This window comes from Myxine glutinosa, chromosome 6 (genome assembly GCF_964187855.1).
Source record: "Myxine glutinosa chromosome 6, kmMyxGlut1.1, whole genome shotgun sequence".
Lineage (NCBI taxonomy): Eukaryota > Metazoa > Chordata > Myxini > Myxiniformes > Myxinidae > Myxine > Myxine glutinosa.
Window position 1 is genome coordinate 188,347,292 of NC_136266.1, and position 26,203 is coordinate 188,373,494.

The following is a 26,203-nucleotide window of genomic DNA, read 5'->3' on the forward strand; positions in this document are numbered from 1 at the left end:
TCCAATCGGCCATTTCCCCCGTGTAAGTGTGCCCGTTTGTCCATCTTTCATGTTGCCTTGGGGTTATAAGTAAGACTGTTCATAGATAAGTTAATAATTGCACTGTGTCTTCTGATTCTTCCATTTCCTTGTATATTACTTTGATTGCTTTTCTTCCCTTAGTTGTGTGTAAATAATAATAAATCCTGTTATTCCCTACTTTGTCTTCTACTTCTTCATGCTCTTTCGGTCGCTTTAGAGGTTTCCATCATTGAATACCTGTGGCACGATTTGGCCAACGTTTAGGATCGGGTTTAGTACTGTTAATGGCTCGAACTTCGGGTTGCTAAAACAGCTCGGCAACTAGTCCATCTAAAACCGGGGTTCGAGCGGTACTTGTCTCCCTAGTCTGCGGAGGGACGGATAAAGGTATTCGGGATAAACCCTGGACCCATAACCCTGATCCGTTCCATCCCGCGGGAGAGCGTTACAAGTACCAGGACCGGGGAGACGGCCAGCTTAACAGGACAAGGGGCTAATCACCCCTTGCTAACGGGAGAGCCGTCCCCCGTATCCGTAACAATATATTGCGGTTTTTAGAACCCTCCACTTTGTAAATATTGTAATATCCCTTAAATAAATAATCCCCTGTAAATATTCCCATTTTGGTGCAAAAGGTCAAAGGTCGCACGCTAGTTAGGCCACGAGCAACACGTAGCACACCATAGGATCTTCTTTAGTTATTTCATTAGTATGTGTTTCATGTAAGATCTGTTCCCAATAGTTTGACTCTGTGTTGCATTAATCAAATAACCTAGGCCCCTTTTCCAATGCTATTCATATTGCGGCGTAGCCTTCCTCCAAATTGGGCTCCCTTGCTTGCCAGTCGCGTTCGCTGCCTGGCTCAGCCGCCATTACGCACGCGGTCAAGCTGGAGAAGGGAGGAGCGCCAGGAACGAAGGCGTGGCCCCTCAACGCCCCATCAAGGGGCGGACCGGTGAGCGCTCGCGACCACTCAGCCGAGGCCAGCTCACCGGTAGGCGGATCCAAAAGGCAAGCGGCTTTATACGCGAGTGGGCAATAAAAGCGGCTGTGTGGGACTACTTCGAGAGATGCGCGAGGGAGATGATCAGATGAGATGCGCGAGATGAGCCAGGGAGAGAGAAGGAGTCAAACCGAAAGAGGTGCCCGGGAGAACGACTTGAACAGATGAGAAAGGAGTCCTTGCTTGCCGTTTACGAACTGTTGGAGGCGTGCACAACTGGCCGAAGGCTAAGGTTAATTTATTACGTACGCTGCATCCCAGTCTCCCCCCCCCCCCCCCCCCCGTGATATATTTGTCCGCTCACGTTAAACGCCACGCAAAGCTGCTGGCCGCTCGTTGCCGCAGTACGAGTGAACACCCGGAGCGTGGACTGGACCGCGTGGCGCGAGGTCGGAGCCGGACCTCACGGCCTACCATCGACGCCTACTTACCACCTGCCTGGACCCTTCTCTCCCTTCCCAACACCACCACCACCTTTTTGTGTAAGTGTGTTTGTTCTGTCCTGGGAGTGATAATATAAGACTGTATAAGGCTGCCCTGTGTTACTGCTTCTTCCTCTTCAACTGTACATTACCTCTTTCGTTTCCTCTTTCATTCTTGTATAATAAATTCTGTGCTCCTCCTTTATCTGATTTCTTCTCATCCAATCACTTTAGTCTTTTCCCAATTGAATACCGGTGGCACAATTTCGGAACCGCTTATAAATCGGGTCTAGTCTTTGTTAAGGGCCTGACTCGTGGCTCACTTCGCTCGGCGTGTCCATTTCATCCGGGGCTCGGCGGGGCTCATTTCCTCGCTTACCGGAAGGCGCTGGTAATTAGGTAATAGGAGCAATTGGCCTACCACCCTATTCAGCGCTGACCGGAAGTGACGTCATAGTTCCAGGACTCGGACGGTCAGCTTAATAGACGAGGGGATTAACCCCCCCCCCCCCTCTGTAAGGGGAGTGCCGTACTCCGAGATCCGCAACAATATATATATGTATATATATATGTGTGTGTGTGTGTGTGTGTGTGTGTATGTATATATATATATATATATATATATATATATATACACAAAGAATTAAGTTAAGCACCCCCCCCCCGTTTTTTTACAACCTCGCACATTACAAGTTTGTTGTCGTCAAAACAGTGTAATATACCCATGATATTGCTATATTTTCTGGAGAAGTGATATTATGGTCACATAAAAACATAACAATCATGCCGTTTTCAATATTTTATTCTGAATAATTTAAGGTGAAAATTTTTGGGAATTTTAGGCATATTTTCACCTCAATTTAAGTATGGAGCTATAGGTCCATCACGGACAGTGTGGATGACGTTTATGTTTTCTAACGTACAGTCATTGTTCTGAGAAGACCTCTAGCGATCTTTGCGTCAATAATGTGTGTAGGACCCACGTGATCGGATCACTGACTCAACCCTACGTCTCATAGACCCTGTAAGCCGTCGTATGCGTTGCTGTGGCAGGTTGTTCCATTCCCGATGTAATGCACGTTCCAATTCATCCAGATTGGCTATTGGAGGGACCATCTTCGCAATTTGTCGTCCCAACATGTCCCAAACGTGCTCGAGGGGGTTCAGGTCAGGACTGTACGCAGGCCAGGGGATGGTTGTCACAGCACCTTGCTCCAGCAAGGCTCGGACGCGTCTCGCACGGTGAGGCCTGGCGTTGTCATCCATGAAGATGGGTCTGCTGGCGAGGGTGTGGTCATCGAAGTGCGGGATTACGGTGGTATGCAGGATTTCCTCGGCATATCGCTCTCCGTTGAGGTTACCTCGCACAGTTATCAGGTCCAATTTACAGTCATGGGAGAAGCATCCCCAGACCATAATCGAGCCACCACCAAAGGGTACCGTTGGTTGAATGTTTTTAGGTGCATACGCGGTGTTTTTGTGGCGCCACACCCGAACACGCCCATCTGTCACGTACAGCAAGAACCGGCTTTCATCCGACCAATGAACTCGCCTCCAAGACCGGATGTTCCATCCACGTCGCGCTAGGCACCATGCCAAACGCTCCCTCTGATGTCGTTCGAGTAGCCTTGGACGCTTGATCACTCGTCTTGACCTTAAACCGGCCGATTTCAGGCGGTTCCTCACGGTACGGTGACATAGCCTTCTGTTGGGCAGCCAGTTGTCCTTCAGGAAATGGCTCGAGGCGAAGGGATATCGTCGCACCAGTCTCAAAAGCGCTCTATCTTGGCAGACTGTTGTCACGCGAGGTCTTCCAGACCTTGGACGGTCCTTCACCGCATCCGTTTCCTGGTGTTTCTGCACCAACCGACTGATCACCGAATGGTGGTAACCAAACGTTCGAGCTACAGCTTTTCTGGACATTCCGGACTCGATCATGCCTATTATCCGCCATCTTTCTCCGTCCGACAACCGTCTACGAGCCACCATTACGAGAAAATGACCATGTAACCCCCACACGAGCTCAGGCGTGACTTGCAATAACCCGTGATGATAGTGCATTTACAGAAAATCACGACCACGTGGATGATAACACGTGCTGCACGAGCGATGGGCGTCACAGATGCGTGCACTCATCTGCATTTCATCAATGGATAATTGCTAATGTCATACCAATCATTATTTGATCTCACATACCTTAGAATATATGCCAATGTATACATATACACAAAGAATATATATTAGGGGGTGCTTAACTTAATTCTTTGTGTAGGGGTGCTTAACTTAATTCTTTGTGTATATATATATATTGTTGCGGATATGGGATTTGCATCCATCCATATCCGCTTGTAAATATTCCCCTATTTCCTCAATACTTCCCAACTATCCCCAATCCCCCATTCCCTAGTCCCATTTTCTGTAAACAACACTCTGTAGACCCGACCTCCCCCTATTTCCCCCCATTAAATGTCGCATCCAGGTCCACCGCATCTCACGTAGACAACTATAGGACATCTTGCTAGTTATTCTTAGTCTATGTCAGTTAAGGATTCGTTTCCATTAATTCTGACCCTTCGTTGCACCAGAATGTGATTGTATGGCACCGTTAGGAAGTTTAGGACCTCCCAATACCTCCCCGCAGCTCTTCCTCACGGTTCAGAAACAACAACAACAACAACAGCAACGGCGGCGGCGTGCACAGGGAGTGCGCGTCCTCACTCCGGCTTGGTTGGTAGGGGGTGTTGGGAGGGCACGAGGCCTTCCCCACGAGCCGCCATCAAACATGTGCTCGACGGGGTTACCAAATCGGGGCTCCCTGTCAGCTCCTCGTCAAGGGCGGAGCCCGGTAACCCCCGCACCCAATGGAAGCGGCGGACCGGTCCCATCTGGGGCGGAGCCAACCAGCCGAGGGCGTGTCACTCCCCGTTGAGCATGCGCAGCCGAGGGAGTGGTGACGTCAGATGCGCGCTGAGCTTGGAGAAAGAAAGACGCCACCTCCGAGCGCTGTGAGGCCTCCCTGCATCTCTTGGACCGTGCTTGATCCTGTCCCCGAGCCAAGGTGCACCTTGTGCTATCGACTACCTGTCCCTTCCTGCCATCAATCCCTGTGTAAGTCAGCCTTGTTCCGTTTGTCTGTGGTCTGTCTGGGGTAAGATAAGATTGTATTTAAGTGCCCATCTCTTCTGTGTCTTTTACCTCACTCTACCTTGTAATCTACCCCTTTTCTCCACCACTAATTATACCCTCCTCCGGAGGTCTTGAGAACTGTACCCCTGGCGTCGTTTCATTTATCCCAGTCGTTGTGTCCTTTCCAATCATTGATTTAGCGTAGCGCGATTTGGCCAACGTTCGGGTGGAATCGGGTGAGTTGGGGAAGAATCGGGGGAACTGTTAGGTCGCGGCAATACCAACCGCTCGGTCAAAGTAACATCTTGTCCGCGACCCGTAACAATTGGTGTCGAGGAGTGAGATACGAGGCCCGAAGCGTGCTTAACGCGCTCAAAATTACAAGCAGTTGGAAATTGTTTTGTTTTACAAAAAAAAACCCGAATTTTGAAAGTCGCGCTATGGCAGATCAAGACGGCTGGGTTCCGGTAGAGGAGAGTGAGGCAGGGTCGATCAAGGACCAAATTGAGGGACAAGAGGAGAGCGAAGCAGTGAGGGCGGCAGGTTCGCAAAATGGCGTCCTCGCGCACGAGGTTGCGGGCGCGCAAAATGGCGGGCACATGGCTACGGCGGCCGCACCCGCTGCACAAGTGGGAGGGATGGCCCAAATGCAGGCCCTCATGGAGCAATTTATGGTACAAATGCAGGCGTCCCTCAACCTGCAGAAGGACGAGATGAGGGCTAATAGTCAGCAATTGGGGAATCGGATGGATGCTCAGAGTGAGCAAATGAGGGCTGATAGTGAGCAAATGAGGGCTGATAGTGAGCGATTGGGGGGCAGAATGGGGGGAAATATGGGAGAAATGGGGGAACGGTTAGAACAAAGGATGGGGGCCCAGATCGGAGGGTTAGGGAGTAGAATAGAGGGATTAGACAATAGATTAGGGGAAATACAGGAGGGGTTAACGGGGGTAGAAAACAGAATGGCCGCTCAAGAGAATCAAATGGAAGGGATGAAAAAGTGGTTAGAGGGGTTAGAAAACAGTATGGAAGGCAAATTGAGGGACATGGGGGACCAAGCGGAAAGGGAAGTTAAAAAAATGGGGCAGCAGATAGAGGGGGTCAGAATGGGGGTAGAAACTAAATTGGATGCTCACAGGGAGGAAATGGAGCAGATGAGGGTGGCATCTGGGCAGGAGATGCAAGTGATGGGAGAGGAGATCAGAAGAGGTGTGAGTGAGGAGGTCGGGGGAGTGCGCGAGGAGGTGAGGCACTGTGAGGAGCGCATGGAGAAGGAGGTGAGAAAGGGGACTGTAAAATTGCAAGGTGGTATAGAGGAGTTGACGCTGGGAGTAGAACAACTGACAGTGGGACAAAAGGAGTTGGGGGACCAGGTAAAGAAGAACACAGCGGTAATAGAGGGTTTAAAATCGACACAGAAGGAGATGAAAAAGGACGTAGGGGTAATTAAAAAAGAGTGTCAGACGGTACATGAGGACCTGACGAGGAAAATGAACAAGGTGGTAGAGGTGATGGAGGTTAAAGAGCGGGAGGTGCGGGAGCACATAGAAAAAAATAAGGTGGAGTTAGAGGGAGAACTTAAGGGGGCGCACGAGGAGATGAAGGAGGTGAAGCAGAAATTAGAAGAAGTGGAAGAAGGGGTGAGCGAAATTAAGAAGCGACGGAGAGAGGATAAGAAAGAGATAAAGGAGGAAGTAAAAGAATTGGTCCAAAGTCTGTGTTCGGATCGTGATGATGTGCTCATTAACCGGATGAGGGATTCGCAGGTGATGGAGGAGAAGCGAAGAGAAAGAGGACCCGGTGTAAGTGGTGACCAATATGGTCGTGCGTATGATGCGCCAGGTGATTTAATAAGCTTGGGGGTCGAGATGGACCCGGATGTTCGTGAGAGGCCAAGAGTGAGGTGTATGGCTGGTCCGGAGGGTATGGAACGAGGGTGCAAGCGAGAGGGTCCGGTGATGGGAGAGGTGCGAGGTGTGAGTGAGCAAGGTTGTGGTGGTATGGAATGGGTAGCGGGTTGCGGAAGTGTGACCCATGCATCGACACCAACAGGGGTAGTTTTTAGAGGGACAGGGGAGGCACGAGAGCCCCTTGGGGGTAATGTACTGTGGGGGCCCGGCCGGTTCGGCCCCGCGCTGACCCCGCAAGGGGCGACGCATGGGGTCCGGCAGGCGGGCAACTACTCACATACGAGGTGGTCCCACAAGGTCCCACTCGCGCCGTATGACGGTGGGTAAGGGTGGCATCCCTGCCACCCTTCCCATGAATGGGGCAAATGCGCTATAGATTATGGGGTGTATGGCAGTGAAAACTAGCCCGGGTGGGTTAGGATATTGTGTGTAGGGATCTAGCGAAGATGACATTAGGTAACGTTAAGGTTTAGATAGTGACTGATACCTGTAGTGGGGACGTAGTAGCTTAGTGTTTGATAATGACGAGGGAGCGCAATAGTTTAAAGGGACGACTGGGAAGCGCAAGTTTCAGAGGGGAGTAGTTAGATGAGATGATGCTGTGTGAGAACTGGACAGGTGTGTGGAGCAGTGTATGAGTAGTGAGTGTTGTGGATCAGCGCGAATGCGCTTGGGGGAGAGAAGGGTGCAGGCGGCACCAAGTATGAGAGCACAGGTGTGCAAGTACAGGTGTGTGGAATACATGGAGTATTGGAATGAGTGGTGTGGAGAGAGTTGGAGTAAGTGGTACGGAGTGGTGTGCATGGTGCGAAGGTGTGGATGGGGGAAGAGTGGACCCCTTTTCACGAGTACCCGGGGAGGGTAGTTTAAAGAATAGTTAGAAGGTATAGGTAAATTGTGGTTGGATATTGGCATTTGTGGTGCGGATGCAGAATGGTATTGTGGATGGGTGCATTGGTGTGGTGAAATTGGCTGGTCGTGTGGCCTGTTAGTATGAGTGTGAATGGTTGGGCACTCCGCCACTGTTAGATGTCGGCCAGGTGAGGCCGCAGGTGGGCTCTGGGAGCTGTTAGTGTCAGTGGGTGCCTGAGGATCCCGGGTGTGGATCGGGCAGCCCGTGCCAGAGAGGGCACTGAGGGGGTGAGAGTGCGAGAGGGCCTTCCCCAGTTAGTTAGGTTAGGGTGAGGAGCAGGTGAGCTCGGTAGGCAACAACAGTGGTGGAGGTGTGCAGGTGGGCGGACCAGCTGGGAGCGTCACACGACCCAGCCACCGAAATTGTGCGGGGGCACCGAGTGATGAATCGGGGGAGTGAGACCCCAACTTGAGAAGCACCACAGTTTGGTCAATGGGAATTGGTTTTTAGAACCCATAGTGTAAGTTGGCCAATGGATTGGCAGGGAAAGACCCCGGGTAATGTAAAGTTGTTAAAGTCATTTAGGAAATAGTTAGGATTGATGAACCTGTCGCACCATACGCAGCCACTTACCTGAGGTGATGATGATGACTCCACACCTGTGTTCCTTTGTTCTGTGTTGCAGGAAAGGAGAATTGCTGTGTGGATTTGTGAGACGCATCACGACGTGCATGAGACATTGGGGTGATTCCATCTCTCCCTCCTTAGGAGGGACTGATGATGAATTGGTGATGGCAAATTTTGATGTTGAGTTGGAAATGGCAAATTTTGATGAGAGTTGGAAATGGCAAATTTGATTGGTTAGGAGGGAGAGAAGACGAATTGGGTTTATGGGAGGAACGGGGAAGACAGTAGGGACGTTTGTTGATGTGTAAAGTAGATGTTTATGGGTAGTGTTGTGTTTTGTGGATACAGTAAGGGGTAAGGGAGGGGCAATGTAGGTTACCTGGTGGGGGGGGGGGGGGGGGGCGTACGGTAGGAACGTACCTGTCTCACCTGGTTCCTGGTTCCCATGTGCCCCCAGTGTGCATTACCTTGAATTGCGTGCACTTTTGCGCCCTTACCACCTTACTCACTTGTTGTTGTTGTTGTTGTGTGTTGTGTTTTTTTTTTTTTTTTTTTTTTTTTTTTTTTAAATACAAGATCGAGGCTCGTGAAAGAGCGAACATTAATCACACAGACAGACAAACCGACACATAAAACATACAACATAGGGAGCGGTAGACAAGATGGGGAGAGAGGGGGAAGGACACAAACACAACATTTGAGAGCAGGGACCGAGAGACATGGAGACATCGAGAGATCTGAGAGAGGGCGAGGGCTTTGGGGGGGGGGGGGGGCGTGGGAAGGGGGCGGTGGGAGAGGTATAAAACATATGGACACTGCCAGGACTTCCAGGAAAGAAGTTGGATTTTCAAACAAGGTGGATCTGGGGTGAATTAGCGGGGGTAGAAAAGATCAAGGTTTTGGATGGGGGAAGATAAGAGATGGTGGTGAACAGCTGTTTTGAAGGCCTGGAGGGAGGAGTGGGATTGAAGGGAGTGAGGGAGTTTGTTCCAGAGGCAGGAGAAAAGAGGAATGAAAGAGTGAAGGTGAGCAGAGAGCCGAGATTTCGGCAGTTTAACCATCAGAGGGTTGCTGGCAGATCTTGTGCGACCTGTAGGAATATATGGGGGACAGAGCACAGAGAGAGCTGGGGGTGCAAGGCCGGAGAGGAGTCGGTAGAAGACAGAAAGACCACCTACCTGCCTGCGGTGAGTGAGTGAAAGGCCCTCAGAGATAGCTTCATCGCGGGAGATTCCAATAATTCTGAAAGCTTTGGTTTCAACAGCGTGAAGCCGAGCTAGGTGTGAGGCAGGAGCACCGGCCCATAGGGGAGAACAGTATTCCATTGAGCTGCGGATGAAAGCCTTGTATGTGGTGAGGAGCTCAGGTGTGCCGAGGAAGGACTTCGCACGACGGAGGATGCCCAGTCGGCGACTGGCTTTGGAGGCCAGCTTGGAAATGTGGTTTTCCCAAGAAAGATCATGGCAGATAGTGAGACCCAAAATCTTGAGCGACAGAACTTCTTGGAGAGGATTGTTGAGAAAGTAGATGGGAGGGTTGTCCAGTCGATCTTTTCGGAGAGACATAGTAAGAGTGTGAGATTTGTCAGGATTGAAAGACATGTTCCACTTGTTTGACCAGTCTGTGATTTTGTCCAGGTCTTCAGAGAGTGAGGAGGCAGCAGACTGCCGATCTGAGGGAAGAGGAATGGAGCGGCAGAGAGTGGAGTCATCAGCAAAGAGATAGAGAGGATTTTCGAGAGAGTCAGAGAGATCATTGATGAAGACCAGAAAAAGCACGGGGCCCAGAACACTGCCTTGGGGAACTCCAGCCTGAACAGGAAGAGGAGATGAGAGAAACCCATTCAGGGCCACACGTTGACGACGACTAGAGAGGAAGTCCGCCAGCCATGCGTGGAGATTTCCATTGATACCAAAGGAGGAGAGTTTGGTGAGCAGAGCGGGGTGCCAGACCGTGTCGAAGGCACGTGATATGTCGAGGGAGACAGCTCTAATTTCCTGTTTGGCATTGAGGACCTCCATCCATTGTTGAGACAGCAGAAGCAGCATGTCCAGAGTAGAGTGACCTGGTCTGAAACCAAATTGATGATCAGAGATCAAGCCATTGGAGAAGAGGAAAGATTTCATATCCGAAGCAATGATGGATTCCATGACTTTGCTGATAATTGGGAGAAGGCTGATTGGTCTGTAGTTGCTAGGATCTGTTTTTGCACCTTTTTTGTGCAAAGCGGTGATGTTGGCTGATTTCCAAGCAGATGGCAGTTGACCTTGAGCAAAAGAGAGGGTGAAGAGAACAGAGAGAGGGTGAGATAGAGCAGCAGAGCAGGATTTTAGGACCCATGGGCTGATGCCGTCGGGTCCAGTTGCAGAATCAGAGTCGAGGGTTGACAGAAACTTTTCCACCTTGTCAGGAGGAAAGGACACGGAGTCCAGGAGCAGCAGGGTACGACTGGGTATGGTGGGTACAGAGAGGGATGGGTTTGGGACACAAGATTTAGAGGCAAACACAGAGTTGAGGCATTCAGCTTTTTCACGTGCGGAGTCAGCTGTGTAGCCGTTTGAGGTAAGGGAGGGGATGGAGGGGGAACAAACACCAGAAACGGATTTGACCAGACGCCACCAGGATTTGGAAGAGGGAGACAGACAAGAGAGTTCGGTCTTGAGAACGGAGAGATATTGTTTCCTGGCTCTCCTGAGGGTGGACACACACTTGTTTCGGGCTTTGTGAAAGGAAATGAGATTTCCTTCCGTTGGATTTGCTTTCCAGGAGACGAAGGCAAGTTGTTTCTGGGCAACAGCCTCACCACAAGATTCCGTGTACCATGGACGGGAGGAAGGGTATGACAACTGAAGACGAGATGGGATAAATCTGTGCATGAGAGAGAGAGCAATTTACTTTGGAAGAATTCCCAGGATGAGTTGATGTCAGAGGTGGTAGAGATGGGAGACCAGTCCAGATGATTGATGGCTGCTTGAAGACAGTGCCAGTTGGCCTGAGTGAAATGCCAGACTCGTCGACGCTGAGCAGGCTCCCTGAGGATGGTCAGAGAGATGTCCACTTTAACAAGGACATGATCAGATGATCCGATCGGAGCAGAAGAAGAGCAGCAGACATTTTCAGGGAAGTTAGTCATAACCAAGTCCAGAAGAGAAGATGTTCCGTTGACTGAGATCCGGGTCGGGAAATTGACAGATTGTGTCAGTCCCAGTGAGTCGCAGAAGTCCTTTGCTGAGGAGCCATGGCTGGTGAGAGAGGTACCCACACCCAGCCAACTGGCATGATGACAGTTGAAATCACCACATATGAGGAAAAGAGAGTTGGGATGAGTAGATAGAAGTTGGTCCATATCATCAGACAGCGAGATGTAGATGGAGTCATCACTGTTTGGTGGACGGTACAACACACATATGAACAAGAGGTGGGAGCGAAGGGGAAGCCGTAGCCAGAGGTATTCCTGGGGGTGAGGTGGAGAGAGTGCAGTGCAGGGCGAGTGAGGAAGAGAGTTTTTGATAAAGATAGCAACCCCGCCTCCAGGACGAGGCTCAGGTCTATCATACCGGAGGAGGGAGTAGCCCGGGAGAGATACTATGGAATCAGAGACATCATAAAGGAGGAAAGTTTCTGTTAAGCAGATCACGTCTGGTTTGACAGGAGCAACCTGTATGGAGAGATCAGTTAAGTTTGAACGAAGGCCCCGGATGTTTGAGGTCCATACCGTTAATGAAGAGGAAGGGGGAGCATCAGATACAGAACAGGGGGGAGGAGGGGTAGGGTAAGATGTGGAAGAGGTGGAAGAGGTAGGGAGAGCTGTTGAAGGTGTGTCAGAGATTTCAGAATAGCTCGGAGAAAGGGAAGGATGGGGCGGACAAAAGGTTTGATGGTGATTGGGTGAGCCACAATGAGGTGTTATTTGAGGAGGGGGAAGAGCGAGGCAGAAGGTTGGGGGAGATGGAGGTGAGAGTTTGAAGGGGGAAGAAGCGGGGAGGACGCTTTGAGGAGGGGGAGTGAGAGGGGGGAAATTGAGAAGCAATGAGGGTGGGGAGATTTGAAGGGGAGGGGTGAGGGGGGAGTTTGGGAGGGAAGGGACAAGGGGAGGGATTTGAAAGGGATGGGATATGGGGGAGATTTGGAGGGGAGGGGTGAGGCAGGAGTCTAGGAGGGGAGGGGCGAGGGGGCGTATTGGCGGGGAGGGGTGAGGGGGTAGTTTAGGAGGGAGGGGGCAAGGGGGTTGATTTGAAAGGGATGGGTGATGGGGAAGATTTGGAGGGGAGGGGTGATGGGGAAGATTTGGAGGGGAGGGGTTATGGGGAAGATTTGGAGGGGAGGGGTGAGATTGGATTTTTGAAAGTGTACGATTTATGGGAAACGAACATTTATTGCAAAATGAGTTTCTTGTGACCTTCGAGTTAAAAATACGTTTAAGGACGCTGGATGGAGGATGGAGTGCAGGAGAGTTTAGGGAATGTAGAAAAAAGGCACTATAGGAGATGGATATTTTTTTTGGGATGAATTGATTTGGTGAGCAAGTCGAAAGCAGCCTTTTAAAGAAGAAGAAGAAAAAGGTGTTATAAAATATGACGGAATACATAACTTGAGGGGAAAGTGTAAACATTGAAGGTTAATGAGTGAAAACTATCTGGGGAAATGGGGGAGAAACACGTGGTCGAAGAACGAACGAACGAATAAGAATGAATAAACGAATGAGAACAGCGAAGGAAAATTTTTTTTTTTTTTTTTTTTTTTTGAGTTGAGATTTACACAAGGAAGTAGGCTATGGGTGAAAAGACTGGGAATACAGAGAACGAAAGTTATTGGATCACTAACGACGGACCGCTTCTTTTGTCTCCCACCTCCGAGGATCTGGCTTTGGGGCAGAGAGAGAGGAGAGAGAGGTGCTGGCTCCGCAGTTGTGGGCCTGTACTTCCGCTGCTTGCTGCCTGGATCGATACACCATATGGACCGCAATTTTTGTGGCCGCCCACCATGGACCGCAGTTCTTTTGTGGGCAAGCACCACCCGTGGATGGACCTGGGTCAACGTGGCACCTATGCCATACAGGTGAACCACTTTTAGTTGGCCCCCTGACGGCCACAATTAAGAAATGGACGCGGTTGGCGCCTTTCTTTATTTCTAAAGAAGCCAGAAGGCCAAGTGCACTCCATGAAGGCAAGACCAGCGGCAGAACATCGGCCGGCTGCGACACCACCGGTGACCATGGACACTTGATTGTGCATTTATTATTGAACACTTTATTGGTGCACCGGATGGTGCTGACTGTGCATAATGGGGTGGTGCTTTTGGTGCTTGGACGGGGTGCTCTGCACATTATTAAAGGCCGTAGGGCCACAGGGCACTTGTGGGTTGGTGTATCGATGCTGGCATGCGTGCTCTCTCTATGCATAACATCTGCATGTGTTCCTCAAAGAACAGGTCCTGGATCGTAGTGTAAATATCAGTGTTGTATAAATGATGCTCCCTTCCGGCTGTATATTTAGTTTGAGGATGCTTTCCGCGATTCGGTTATCCTGTGGGTGTGTTTCTGTTAGGAGAAGGGTGCAACGTCGCAGGGGGACATATTTACTCATTTGTGAACATCTGTAAAACTGTCGCACTCAGGGTTGAGTTAATAGTAGAGGGAACTACATCTGAGTGCCACACTAACGTAGGTAAAAATTTATCGGGTCGGGACGCCCCGAGGTAGAGAAGGGTGCAATGTTGCGGATATGGGATTTGCATCCATCCATATCCGCTTGTAAATATTCCCCTATTTCCTCAATACTTCCCAACTATCCCCAATCCCCCATTCCCTAGTCCCATTTCTGTAAACAACACTCTGTCGACCCGACCTCCCCCTATTTCCCCCCATTAAATGTCGCATCCAGGTCCACCACATCTCACGTAGACAACTATAGGACATCTTGCTAGTTATTCTTAGTGTATGTCAGTTAAGGATTCGTTTCCATTAATTCTGACCCTTCGTTGCACCAGAATGCGATTGTATGGCACCGTTAGGAAGTTTAGGACCTCCCAATACCTCCCCGCAGCTCTTCCTCACGGTTCAGAAACAACAACAACAACAACAACAGCAACAGTGGCGGCGTGCACAGGGAGTGCGCGTCCACTCCGGCTTGGTTGGTAGGGGGTGTTGGGAGGGCACGAGGCCTTCCCCACGAGCCGCCATCAAACATGTGCTCGACGGGGTTACCAAATAGGGGCTCCCTGTCAGCTCCTCGTCAAGGGCGGAGCCCGGTAACCCCCGCACCCAATGGAAGCGGCGGACCGGTCCCATCTGGGGCGGAGCCAACCAGCCGAGGGCGTGTCACTCCCCGTTGAGCATGCGCAGCCGAGGGAGTGGTGACGTCAGATGCGCGCTGAGCTTGGAGAAAGAAAGACGCCACCTCCGAGTGCTGTGAGGCCTCCCTGCATCTCTTGGACCGTGCTTGATCCTGTCCCCGAGCCAAGGTGCACCCTGTGCTATCGACTACCTGTCCCTTCCTGCCATCAATCCCTGTGTAAGTCAGCCTTGTTCCATTTGTCTGTGGTCTGTCTGGGGTAAGATAAGATTGTATTTAAGTGCCCATCTCTTCTGTGTCTTTTACCTCACTCTACCTTGTAATCTACCCCTTTTCTCCACCACTAATTATACCCTCCTCCGGAGGTCTTGAGAACTGTACCCCTGGCGTCGTTTCATTTATCCCAGTCGTTGTGTCCTTTCCAATCATTGATTTAGCGTAGCGCGATTTGGCCAACGTTCGGGTGGAATCGGGTGAGTTGGGGAAGAATCGGGGGAACTGTTAGGTCGCGGCAATACCAACCGCTCGGTCAAAGTAACATCTTGTCCGCGACCCGTAACAATATATATATATATATATATATATATATATATATATATATATATATATATATATATATATATATATATATATATATATATTTCACACTTAATTATTAAGCTGCAAATTTTTATTAGCAGGTACAACTAAAATAATTATTACATCACCTTGCACTGAAGTGCAGTTCATTTTGGCCATCATCATTTGAGAGGGTTGCCCACCAGTGCTTGATCACCACGGTCAGCCACTCCAAAGCAGTGAGGTTGTGACTTGAAAACACAGAAGAAAAAAATGAAGAACAATACTGATCACAAACATTAAACTAGATTGAAGTTAACAGTGTACCATGGCAAATCCACACATCTCCCACCTCCCACACCGAGCAAGCTGCTTGTTAATTGGGACTTTTGTGAAGAAAGTCATACATGACTACCTTCAATCTTCACTCTTCGGGCATTTAAAATTACGCCTTTGATGTTGAACTTTGCGAGTAATCAATGCCAAAAATCCCATGTTGGGCCAAAAATGTAAGAAACAAATAAATGAAAAATCCGTCAGAGACCGAGGACTTGCCGGAATGTACTTTTTATAGGCCATTTAGGACAAATATGACGGCCGAACCACGTGACATATGACGTCATCATGAACATATTTTATTCCCCATGGAGAGTTCTTTACAATGAGCCATGTCTCAATTTTTTCTATTCAGCACTTTTGGAGACATGGAGGTGCTAGGTTTTTCGGTTTTTCCAAGATGGCGGCCGAACCACGTGACCTATGACGTCATCATTAACATATTTTATTCCCCATGGAGAGTTCTTTACCATGAGCCATGTCTCAATTTTCTCCATTCAGCACTTTTGGAGACATGGAGGTGCAAAGTTTTTCGGTTTTTCCAAGATGGCAACCGAACCACGTGACCGATGACGTCATTAATTGGGCACAGTCGATTCCAGGACAAGACAAATACGTGTGCAAAGTTTGGCGATTCTACGTGCAACGGTGTAGACGTAGTGCTGCAAACAGACAGACAAACAGATGAAAAATCGGTCAGAGACCGAGGACTTGCGGAATGGACTTTTTTATTGGCCATTTTGGACAAATATGGTGGCCGAACCACGTGACCGATGACATCATCATTATTTGTTTTCTAAACTAATTTATTCCTCGAAGATGCTCAAGAAATTTCATCTTGATCGATGAAGTTTTGTACTTGTCGAATTATGACGTCATAATGGAGGCACCTATGACATCATCATTAACATATTTTATTCCCCATGGAGAGTTCTTTACAATGAGCCATGTCTCAATTTTTTCTATTCAGCACTTTTGGAGATATGGAGGTGCAAAGTTTTTCGGTTTTTTTTAAGATGGCGGCAGAACCACGTGACTGATGACATCATTAACATATTTTATTCCCCATGGAGAGTTCTTTACAATGAGCCATGTCTCAATTTTTCTATTCAGCACTTTTGGAGATCTGGACGTGCAACGTTTTTCGGTTTTTCCAAGATGGCGGCCGAACCACGTGACCGATGACGTCATCATTTGGGCACCGTATATTAGAGGGCAAGACAAATACGTGTGCAAAGATTGGCGATTCTACGTGCAACGGTGTAGACGTAGTGCTGCAAACAGACAGACAGTCAGACAAACAGACAGACAGACAGAGACAGACAGACAAACGAACAGATCAACATACTTGCCGGAATTTTTTTCCGGCAAAGAACAAACAGATAAAAAATCGGTCAGAGACCGAGGACTTGCCGGTTTACTTTTTATCGGCCATTTAGGACAATATGACGGCCGAACCACGTGACCAGATGACGTCACCATTAACATATTTTATTCCCCATGGAGAGTTCTTTTACAATGAGCCATGTCTCAATTTTTCGGTACAGTACTTTCGGAGATATAGAGGTGCAAAGTTTTTCGGTTTTTCCAAGATGGCAGCCAAACCACGTGACATATGATGTCATCATTAACATATTTTATTCCCCATGGAGAGTTCTTTACAATGAGCCATGTCTCAATTTTTTCTGTTCACCACTTTCGGAGATATAGTGGTGCAAAGTTTTGCCGTTTTTCCAAGATGGCGGCCGAACCCACGTGATGGATGACGTCACCATTAGCATATTTTATTCCCCATGGAGAGTTCTTTCCAATGAGCCATGTCTCATTTTTTCTGTTCAGCACTTTCGGAGATTTCGTGGTGCAAAGTTTTGCCGTTTTTCCAAGATGGCGGCAGAACCACGTGACATATGACGTCATCATTAACCTATTTTATTCCACATGGAGACTTCTTTACAATGAGCCATGTCTCAATTTTTCTATTCAGGACTTTCGGAGATATGGAGGTGCAATTTTTTCGGTTTTTCCAAGAGGGCGGCAGAACCCACGTGACTGATGACGTCATCATTAACATATTTTATTCCCCATGGAGAGTTCTTTACAATGAGCCATGTCTCATTGTTTTTCTGTTCTGCACTTTCGGAGATATCGTGGTGCAAAGTTTTGCCGTTTTTCCAAGATGGCGGCCGAACCACGTGACTGATGACGTCATCATCAACATATTTTATTCCCCATGGTGCAATCCGTCATCAGTCACGAGTTCTTTACAATGAGCCATGTCTCATTGTTTTTCTGTTCTGCACTTTCGGAGATATCGTGGTGCAAAGTTTTGCCGTTTTTCCAAGATGGCGGCCGAACCACGTGACCTATGACGTCATCATTAACATATTTTATTCCCCATGGAGAGTTCTTTACAATGAGCCATGTCTCAATTTTTTCTATTCAGTACTTTCAGAGATATGGAGGTGCAAAGTTTTGCCGTTTTTCCAAGATGGCGGCCGAAGCACGTGACCTATGACGTCATCATTAACATATTTTATTCCCCATGGAGAATTCTTTACAATGAGCCATGTCTCAATTTTTTCTGTTCATTACTTTTGGAGATATATAGGTGCAAAGCTTTTCGGTTTTTCCAAGATGGCGGCCGAACCACGTGACCGATGACGTCATCAATTGGCACAATCTATTCCTGGGCAAGACCAATATGTGTGCAAAGTTTGGCGGTTCTACGTGCAACGGTGTAGACGTAGTGCTGCAGACAGACAGACAGACAGATGAAAAATCGGTCAGAGACCGAGGACTTGCCGGAATTTACTTTGTTTTCGGCCATTTCGGACAAATATGACGGCCGAACCACGTGACCGATGTCATCATCAACATATTTCATTCCCCATGGAGAGTTCTTTACAATGAGCCATGTCTCAATTTTTTCCATTCTGCACTTTTGGATATAGTGGTGCAAAGTTTTCCCGTTTTTCCAAGATGGCGGCCGACCACGTGACAGATGACGTCATAAATTGGGCACAGTCTATTCCTGGGCAAGACGAATATGTGTGCAAAGTTTGGCGATTCTCCGTGCAACGGTGTAGACGCAGTGCTGCAAACAGGCAGACAAACAGACAGACAAACGAACAGATCAACATACTTGCCGGAATCTTTTCCGGCAAGTAATAAACGAAACGCACAACATTCTTTCCTGCTTCATTCAGTCCAATGAGAACGGTGAGGAGAGAGAACGAGATTACCTGCTTGTCCTCGTAATCAATGCCAAAACTCCACACACCGAGTGCACTCACCTTCTTGATCTTTGACATGATGTTGCCTTTTGTGCTCAACTTCACGCACAAATTGAACAAAGCGACAAAGCGAATTCAAACAGATCGGCGATTTTTCGACACCGGCAGCAGTTTTGGTGCCTTGATTAGTTGGTTATTTGTTTTAAAGTCTATTATTTAATGATATACCATTGAAATTGCATCTTGGAGAATATACATTCCATATTACATCACCTGCTTTACTTTATGCAGCTGCATTTCATACCGGTACATCTTGAGAGAAACTAAACACACAAACCACTCAAAGCAGTCAATACACAGTCAACATCTGGGTTTAAGGTGTATTCTACCGAATGCACGTACACAGCACCTATCGTGATAATTATTTTCCATTATCGTTATCATGATATCAAATCCAAAGCACAATTATTGTCCTATTGCGATTATCGCCAAGCACTAACGTGCACCTCACATTATTTTGCGATCTGATCAAAGATCATGATGTGATGTGAGTTGACAAAGTGGAAGATGCAAGGCGGCCATCTTGGATTTTGACGTGGCGACCCAATTTTCAATAGCGTTCTCCCTTATGCGTAGATACACCCACACACCAGTTTTGAAGTTAGTAGTTCGTTTATTTTTCAAGATATTTCACTCACAAGGTTCAGACATATATATGGTGGTGGCCATCTTGGATTTTGACGTGGTGACCCAACTTTCAATAGTGTTCTTTCTTATGCGTAGATACACCCACACACCAGATTAGAAGTTGGTACTTTGCTTATTTTTCAAGATATTCCGCTCACAAGGTTCAGACATACATGTCGGTGGCCATCTTGAATTTTGACGTGGGTTGCACCCACACACCAAATTAGAATTCGGTACTTCGCTTACGCACGCACGTACACACACACGGACGGAGGGGAAAACCATAGTCCCCCTTTCGCTCCGCGGTGCGACGGGGGACAAAAAAAAACACCGGGTATTGAACAAGCCCTCGACCATTTCTTGGAAATGCATTTATTGATCTTGTTCAAACAATAATTTCCTGTTTATCTAACCAGTAGCTTGTCGAGCATTGTCAAAGCAGACTATAGGCCAAGTGCTTGGCACATCCTATTTGCAAGCACTACGAGCAGCTCATGAAACAATCGTTTGCCGTTCCGCCCCCTTTCTCGGGCCTCACTGCGTGTCTTATGGTGGCGTTTGAGCGAGCTTCAGCTCAAGGCAGCGAACGCTGCTAACAAAGGCGCATAACAAATTGGGAGAGCCATGAGGCACCGACTGTAGGGGCGCGTAATGGCGTCGCTTAGAGAGGGAGGTCGCAAAAATGAACAGAATCGGGGACCTACTCTTATTTGATCGACAACGCAGATTCAACTATTGGAAACACGGCCTTATCTAAAACACATACTAATGAAATAACTGAAGTTCTATGGTGGCCTACGTGTTGCTTGTGGACTAACTAGGGGTGCTACCTTCAACGTTTAATGAGGAGATATTTACAAGAGTTTATATACAAGTGTGGGTTCTCAAAACCGCAACAATATATATATATATACATACATATATATATATATATATATATATATACATACATATATATACATACATATATATACATACATATATATATATATATACATATATATACATACATATATATACATACATATATATACATACATATATATACATACATATATATATATATATATACATATATATACATACATATATATACATACATATATATATATATATACATATATATACATACATATATATATATATATATATATACATATACATACATATATATATATATATATATATATATATACATACATATATACATACATATATATATATATATATATATATATACATATACATATATATACATACATATACATACATACATATATATATATATATATATATATATATACATACATATACACACATACATATATACATATACATACATACATATATATACATACATATATATACATACATATATATATATATATATATACATGTATATATGTATATGTATATATATATATATATATATATATATATATATATATATTTTTTTTTTGTATACAAGATCGAGGCTCGTGAAAGAGCTAACATTAATCACACAAAAAGACAAACCGACACACAAAACACAAAAAACAAGGGGAGCGGCAGACAAGATGGGGAGAGAGGGGGAAGGACACAAAAGAGAGGGGGAAGAGGGGGAAGGACACAAACACAACATTTGAGAGCAGGGACATCGGGAGGACTTGGGGGGAGGTGGGAGAGGAATAAAACATATGAACACTGCAAGGACTCTGGGGTGAATTACCGGGGGTAGAAAAGATCAAGGTTTTCGATGGGGGAAGATAAGAGATGGTGGTGAACAGCTGTTTTAAAGACCTGGAGGGAGGAGTGGGATTGAAGGGAGTGGTGGAGTTTGTTCCAGAGGCGGGAGAAAAGGGGAATGAAAGAGTGAAGGTGAGCAGAGAGCCTAGACTTTGGCAGTTTAACCATAAGAGGGTTGCAGGCAGATCTTGTGCGACCTGAAGGAATATTGGGGGGACAGAGCACAGAGAGAGCTGGGGGAGCAAGGCCGGAGGTTCAATTATTATATAAATTTTATATAAGTTTTATATAATTTATATAAGTTTATATAAACTAGGGCATGCCCGTACTATATCTATATCTAAAATTATATCCCCCCCCCTCTATTTACATGAAATGGTTTGGTCCAAAGCGAACGGCTTGCGAGTACGGTGACAATCCCCCCCCTCTATTTACATGAAATGGTTTGGTCCAAAGCGAACGGCTTGCGGAGTTTGGTAAAGAAATCGCCATAGCATGCACAAACGCGCAGGAAAGCGAAAGAATCGCAAATTAGTTTTAATTAGTTTTAAAACATCGTTTAACGCCAACATAGCGGCAACATAGTTTGCCAACGTGAAATAAATGAATACGCTCTCAAATGTGCCGTCCGAGGCAGAGTCTGTTCGCCACGTTCGGCACACGTGATAGCTCGCTGCTCTCTGATTGGTTGAATCGTTTTTTGGACATAGCTCGGTAACTACTTGTCCGATTAATATGAAACCTTGAAAAGGCACATCCTCGGGTCCCCAGCAATATACCTGGCAAGTTTAAAGTATATCGGACCCGTGGTTGTCGAGAAACAGCGGTCACAGACATACAGACATACAGACATACAAACATACAAACATACAAACATACACACAGAGATTACTGGAATTATAGATAGATATATATTATATAAGTTCAATCAATAATTATATAATATATAAATTTCAACAATATATATAAATATATATATAAATAAATAAATAAATAAATAAATATATATATATATATATATATATATATATATATATATATATATATATATATATATATATATATATATATATCCATTTCAACAATATATATAAATATATATATAAACAAATAAATATATATATATATATATATATATATTTATTTGTTTATATATATATTTATATAGTTACGGTCCGTGGATTTGATGTTACTTTTACCGAGCGGAGGTAACCGCGGCCGAACAGTTTTTCCCCGACTCACCCGATTTACCCAAACGTTGGCCGTATCGCGCCACCGCTACTCAATAGGGAAAAGACAAAGACGACGGATGTGAAGAAAAGGAAGACGAAGGCAAAGAAAGGTTTGGAAATACGATTACTATTTATTACTATTTACAGGCTCAAAATAACCAAGGAGAAGGAAAGATAAGAAAATAATATACAGAAGCTTTTTAGAGACACAGTGAATTCCTTATACAAGCTTAATTACCTATCCAGGACAGCACGAACAGAACAAACTCACGTAGGCAAATGGGGAACTTGCAGGCAGGAATGGCTTGGACTTGGAGGGATGAGCAGGTGGGATCACAGGGCACAGCGAGCAGGTCCACTCCGGGCGGGAAGCGAGAAGCCGGCAGCGCCTTGTATTCGGCTTTACAGCGCACACCGTCAGGGCTTCACGCGGCTGGTTGAAACGGGGCTGCTCTCCTCTGCCGTATCTCTCGTGTAGCTTGTTTCATAAAAGCTCCTCGGCTTTCTCTTGGACCCCTTCTTTTTCGTGTCCCTCTCCACGCAGCTCAGCTCCTATTTCCTTCCTCTCACTTCTCTCTCAGCGCGGGTCTGACACCCTCTTACGCGCCTGGACTCCTCTGCCGTATATCTGGTGTCTCCTCTCCCAGCGATCGTCGCACCCTTCTCCTCGTCACCTTCAGCGCGGGTCTGACACGCCCCCCTCGGTTTCGGTACCGCCCTCTCTCTCGTGCTCTGTTTCGTGACCTTGTATGGCAATCCCACGGGCTTTCTCCTTATTTGGGCATCGCGCCGACGGCACGCCCCTCGTGGCGAGCCACGGGCTTGTTTCCTCATTTGGGCATGGGGCTGCACAGCCCCGCCCTTCGTGGCGCGCCCTGGGCTTGCCTCTCCCTGGCGACCCCGCCCCTCCTGTTCAAACAGAGCACGGAGCACATATTCACTATAGCAGCGAATTGAGAGGGCGTGCACCCCACGCTTGTGAACTGCTTTACCCACAGATGGAGAGTTTGGCTCTGGAAGGCAATGGAAGTATTGAAGGGGAGCTATTCTTAATTGATTCGGTGCAATGGAGTGTCCTTCTAATGGAAGACAAGGCCTAACTCTGAAACACATAATAAGATATAAGCTACTGAACAAGGGTTTTATCGGGTCCTGCAATGTGGTGTTTCATGGAATAACTACCGGGACGCCCTTTTTACCTTTACACAACTCTGGAGGCAGGAGGGGCCATATTCAACAATGTTCATCACCATTTCCAATATAATACAACACAATCAAAAAAAATGCAATCCTCATATCCGCAACAATATATATATACACACATACAGACTTGGCATTTAATATGGAATTTTTTTTTTTTTCTTGACTTGGGTTTACTTTCTTAACTCAGTGTATCAATCTCGTGAGTTTCTTTTACACTTTGGTGATTTATTTGTTAAAAGAACCATGTCACTGATTGTCTGTCGCAGCAAGAAGTCAACAACAGGAATATATCACAGGTGGCGTGGCAAAATGTACGGACAGGTGCATTTGATGATTGGCTTCACAGTCGGGTATACAAGGGTTGTTGCGTTCTGTATTAGTGGAAACAACTGCTGCACATCTCCAAAAGTTATTGCCGCTTCCTCTGGAGATGGTCCGTCAACTCGACAATGCTGTTTGTCACGGAGTGGTGGCTTTACGAAATTACGGCATGAAACAGCGTGCTATTGCTCAGCAGTATGGCATCACTCAAGGTCAGCTGTCAAAGATCCTGACACAAAATGCTCAGAGGGGTGTCCCTACTCCAATACCGAGGCCAGGACGTCCCCGCAGAACCACAAGGAGGGATGATCGCCAGCTGCACCGGTTAGTCCACAATGTCCGTACCAAGTCAGCTAATCAGCTTAGGGCTGAGTGGCAGCAACTGACAAATGTGCCTGTATCCAGAAGCCTAGTCAACCAACGACTGGTTCAAGCAGGCTATCGTGCCAGGCGTCCCCTGAGAAAGCCATGCCTAACCAGACAACACAGCCAGCGCCGATTGCAGTGGGCCAGAGAGCACCGTCAATGGCAGCCAGGACACTGGAATCACGTGATCTTCAGTGACGAGTCTAGATTTCTGGTCTATCGTCAAGATGGCCACGTCCGAGTGCGCAGACAAGTGCATGAAGCCTACAACAAAGATTGTATAGTGCCAAGAGTCCAAGCTGGAGGTGGTGGGGTGACCGTTTGGGCTGCTTTTCATGCAGGGGGCAAAACTGACCTGGTTGTTCTGAATGGAAACTTGAACCAGTTCAAGTTCAGGGCCATTCTGGAAGAAACATTGCTTCCATTTGCTCGTGCAGCCTTTCGAGGAAACTTTGTCTTCCAAGATGACAATGCACGGCCTCATCATGCTCGCATGATCCAACACTTTCTTGCTGACAGTGGTGTAGAGCATATGGAGTTGCCTGCCATGTCCCCGGATATGAATCCGATAGAGAACTTGTGGGCAGAATTAACGCGTCAAATCGACCACTTGGACCAGCAGCCTGCCTCTGTGCGTGAATTGCAGCAGGCTATTGTCACTGCATGGCAAGCGATTCCTGTCCAAACCTTGGCAAATCTCGTGAACAGCATGCCTCAATGTGTACGTGCTCTCCTGAATGCTCGTGGGGGGTTACACGAAGTACTGAACTGTAATTTTACTGTCCGTCATCCCAGTCGTAATTTAACTTTTGTTTTTGTTTAAAAATTTTTTGGCTAATGTGCAAAATAAAGAGATACTTCTGGAAAACGTACAGAAGTTTAACACAGTACTCTCCATGAATTGACTTCGATATCGGTTTACATCACTTTCAAGGATCAATTTATTTGTTTTGAAATGTCAAATGTGGTTTTTGTTTCTTTTCAAGGTCACATTAACAAAATCTGGAATAATTTCAACATAATTCCAATGAACTTTTGGTTCTAGGACATCTTGAAAAGTAAGTTCACCCCCACAAAAAAAAAATTCCACATTTAAATGCCAAGTCTGTATGTATATATATATACAGGGTGATTGAAAAGTAACTCCCTATTTTAAAATACTTATAATTTATTTCTTAAGTATAATTTTTACAAGAAATGGATATAAGAAGAAAGCGTATAGCATGAAGTTTTATTTAAAATTCGATATGGGCACCAGAATTCGCCACCAGCTTCTCAAGCCGCCCGGGAACCGCGTCAACTGATTTCACCAGGAACTCTTGTGGGATGGAAGACATAACTTCTCGTATTCGCCCTTCAAGTTCTTCCAAAGTCGTTGGTTTGGTACAGTAGACTTGCTCTTTTACCCAACCCCAAAGAAAAAAGTCACATGGTGTTAAGTCAGGCCTCCTGGCTGGCCACTCATATGGACCACGACGACCCATCCATCTCCCAGGGAAGTGGGCATTCAGCCATTCACGAACAACAGCAGCAAAATGTGGAGGAGCACGATCTTGCATGAAAATCAAATCTTCAACATTCTCCGAAGCACTGATAATTGGCCAGATTTCGTCTTGCAGCATGGTGAGGTACCTTTTGGCATTCATGGTATCGCGAAGAATGAAGGGACCTACAATCCTTTCCGAAGTCATTCCACACCACACCGTTACCTTAGGCCGATATTGCGTTTTTTCAGAAATAACACGAGGATCTTCTCCTGCCCAGTAATAGCAGTTGTGACGGTTCACAAGCCCACCGATGTGAAATACCGCTTCATCAGACCAGAGGATATTTTTAAAGAGATCAGACCAATCTTCATACCAAGCCAGCATCACCTCCCCAAACTCCATGCGAATGTCGCAGTCTTCAGCAGAGAGTGCTTGACAGTAGTGCGGCTTCCAAGCATGCCATTTAAGCTCCTTTTTGAGCACAGTTCGTACTGTGTGAAAGGAGAGCCCACTTTCCCTTGCTGCTTGTCGAATTGACTTTCTTGGGGTTTGTGTAAACATTTCTTGAACTGCTTGCACTGTCTCCGGGTCACTGGCCTTGGAAGGGCGACCGCTTCTTCGAGTATCAGATACAGATCCTGTAGCCATGAGTTTTGCATGACAATTCTTGATCGTCTTTGCCTCAACTTGAGCATGTGCTCCTTTAATGGTCCTCCACCATCTTTGCACTTGAACAACGGATTTCCAAACTTCGTAACGTGCCGCGAGCTGGGCACGCTCCTGCAGGGTAAGACGTCCAG

General features: G+C 46.8%; 1 protein-coding gene across 1 annotated transcript in view; it reads right to left on the reverse strand.

Moving 5' to 3' along the window:
• The window catches only part of KATNBL1 (katanin regulatory subunit B1 like 1), a 141,410-nt gene that overhangs the window by 19,099 nt on the left and 96,108 nt on the right, over positions 1–26,203 (reverse strand). Inside the window, exon 9 of the mRNA XM_078781011.1 lies at positions 14,963–15,064. Coding sequence (XP_078637137.1) covers positions 14,963–15,064 — 102 coding nt within the window. The remainder of the gene's footprint in view (positions 1–14,962; positions 15,065–26,203) is intronic.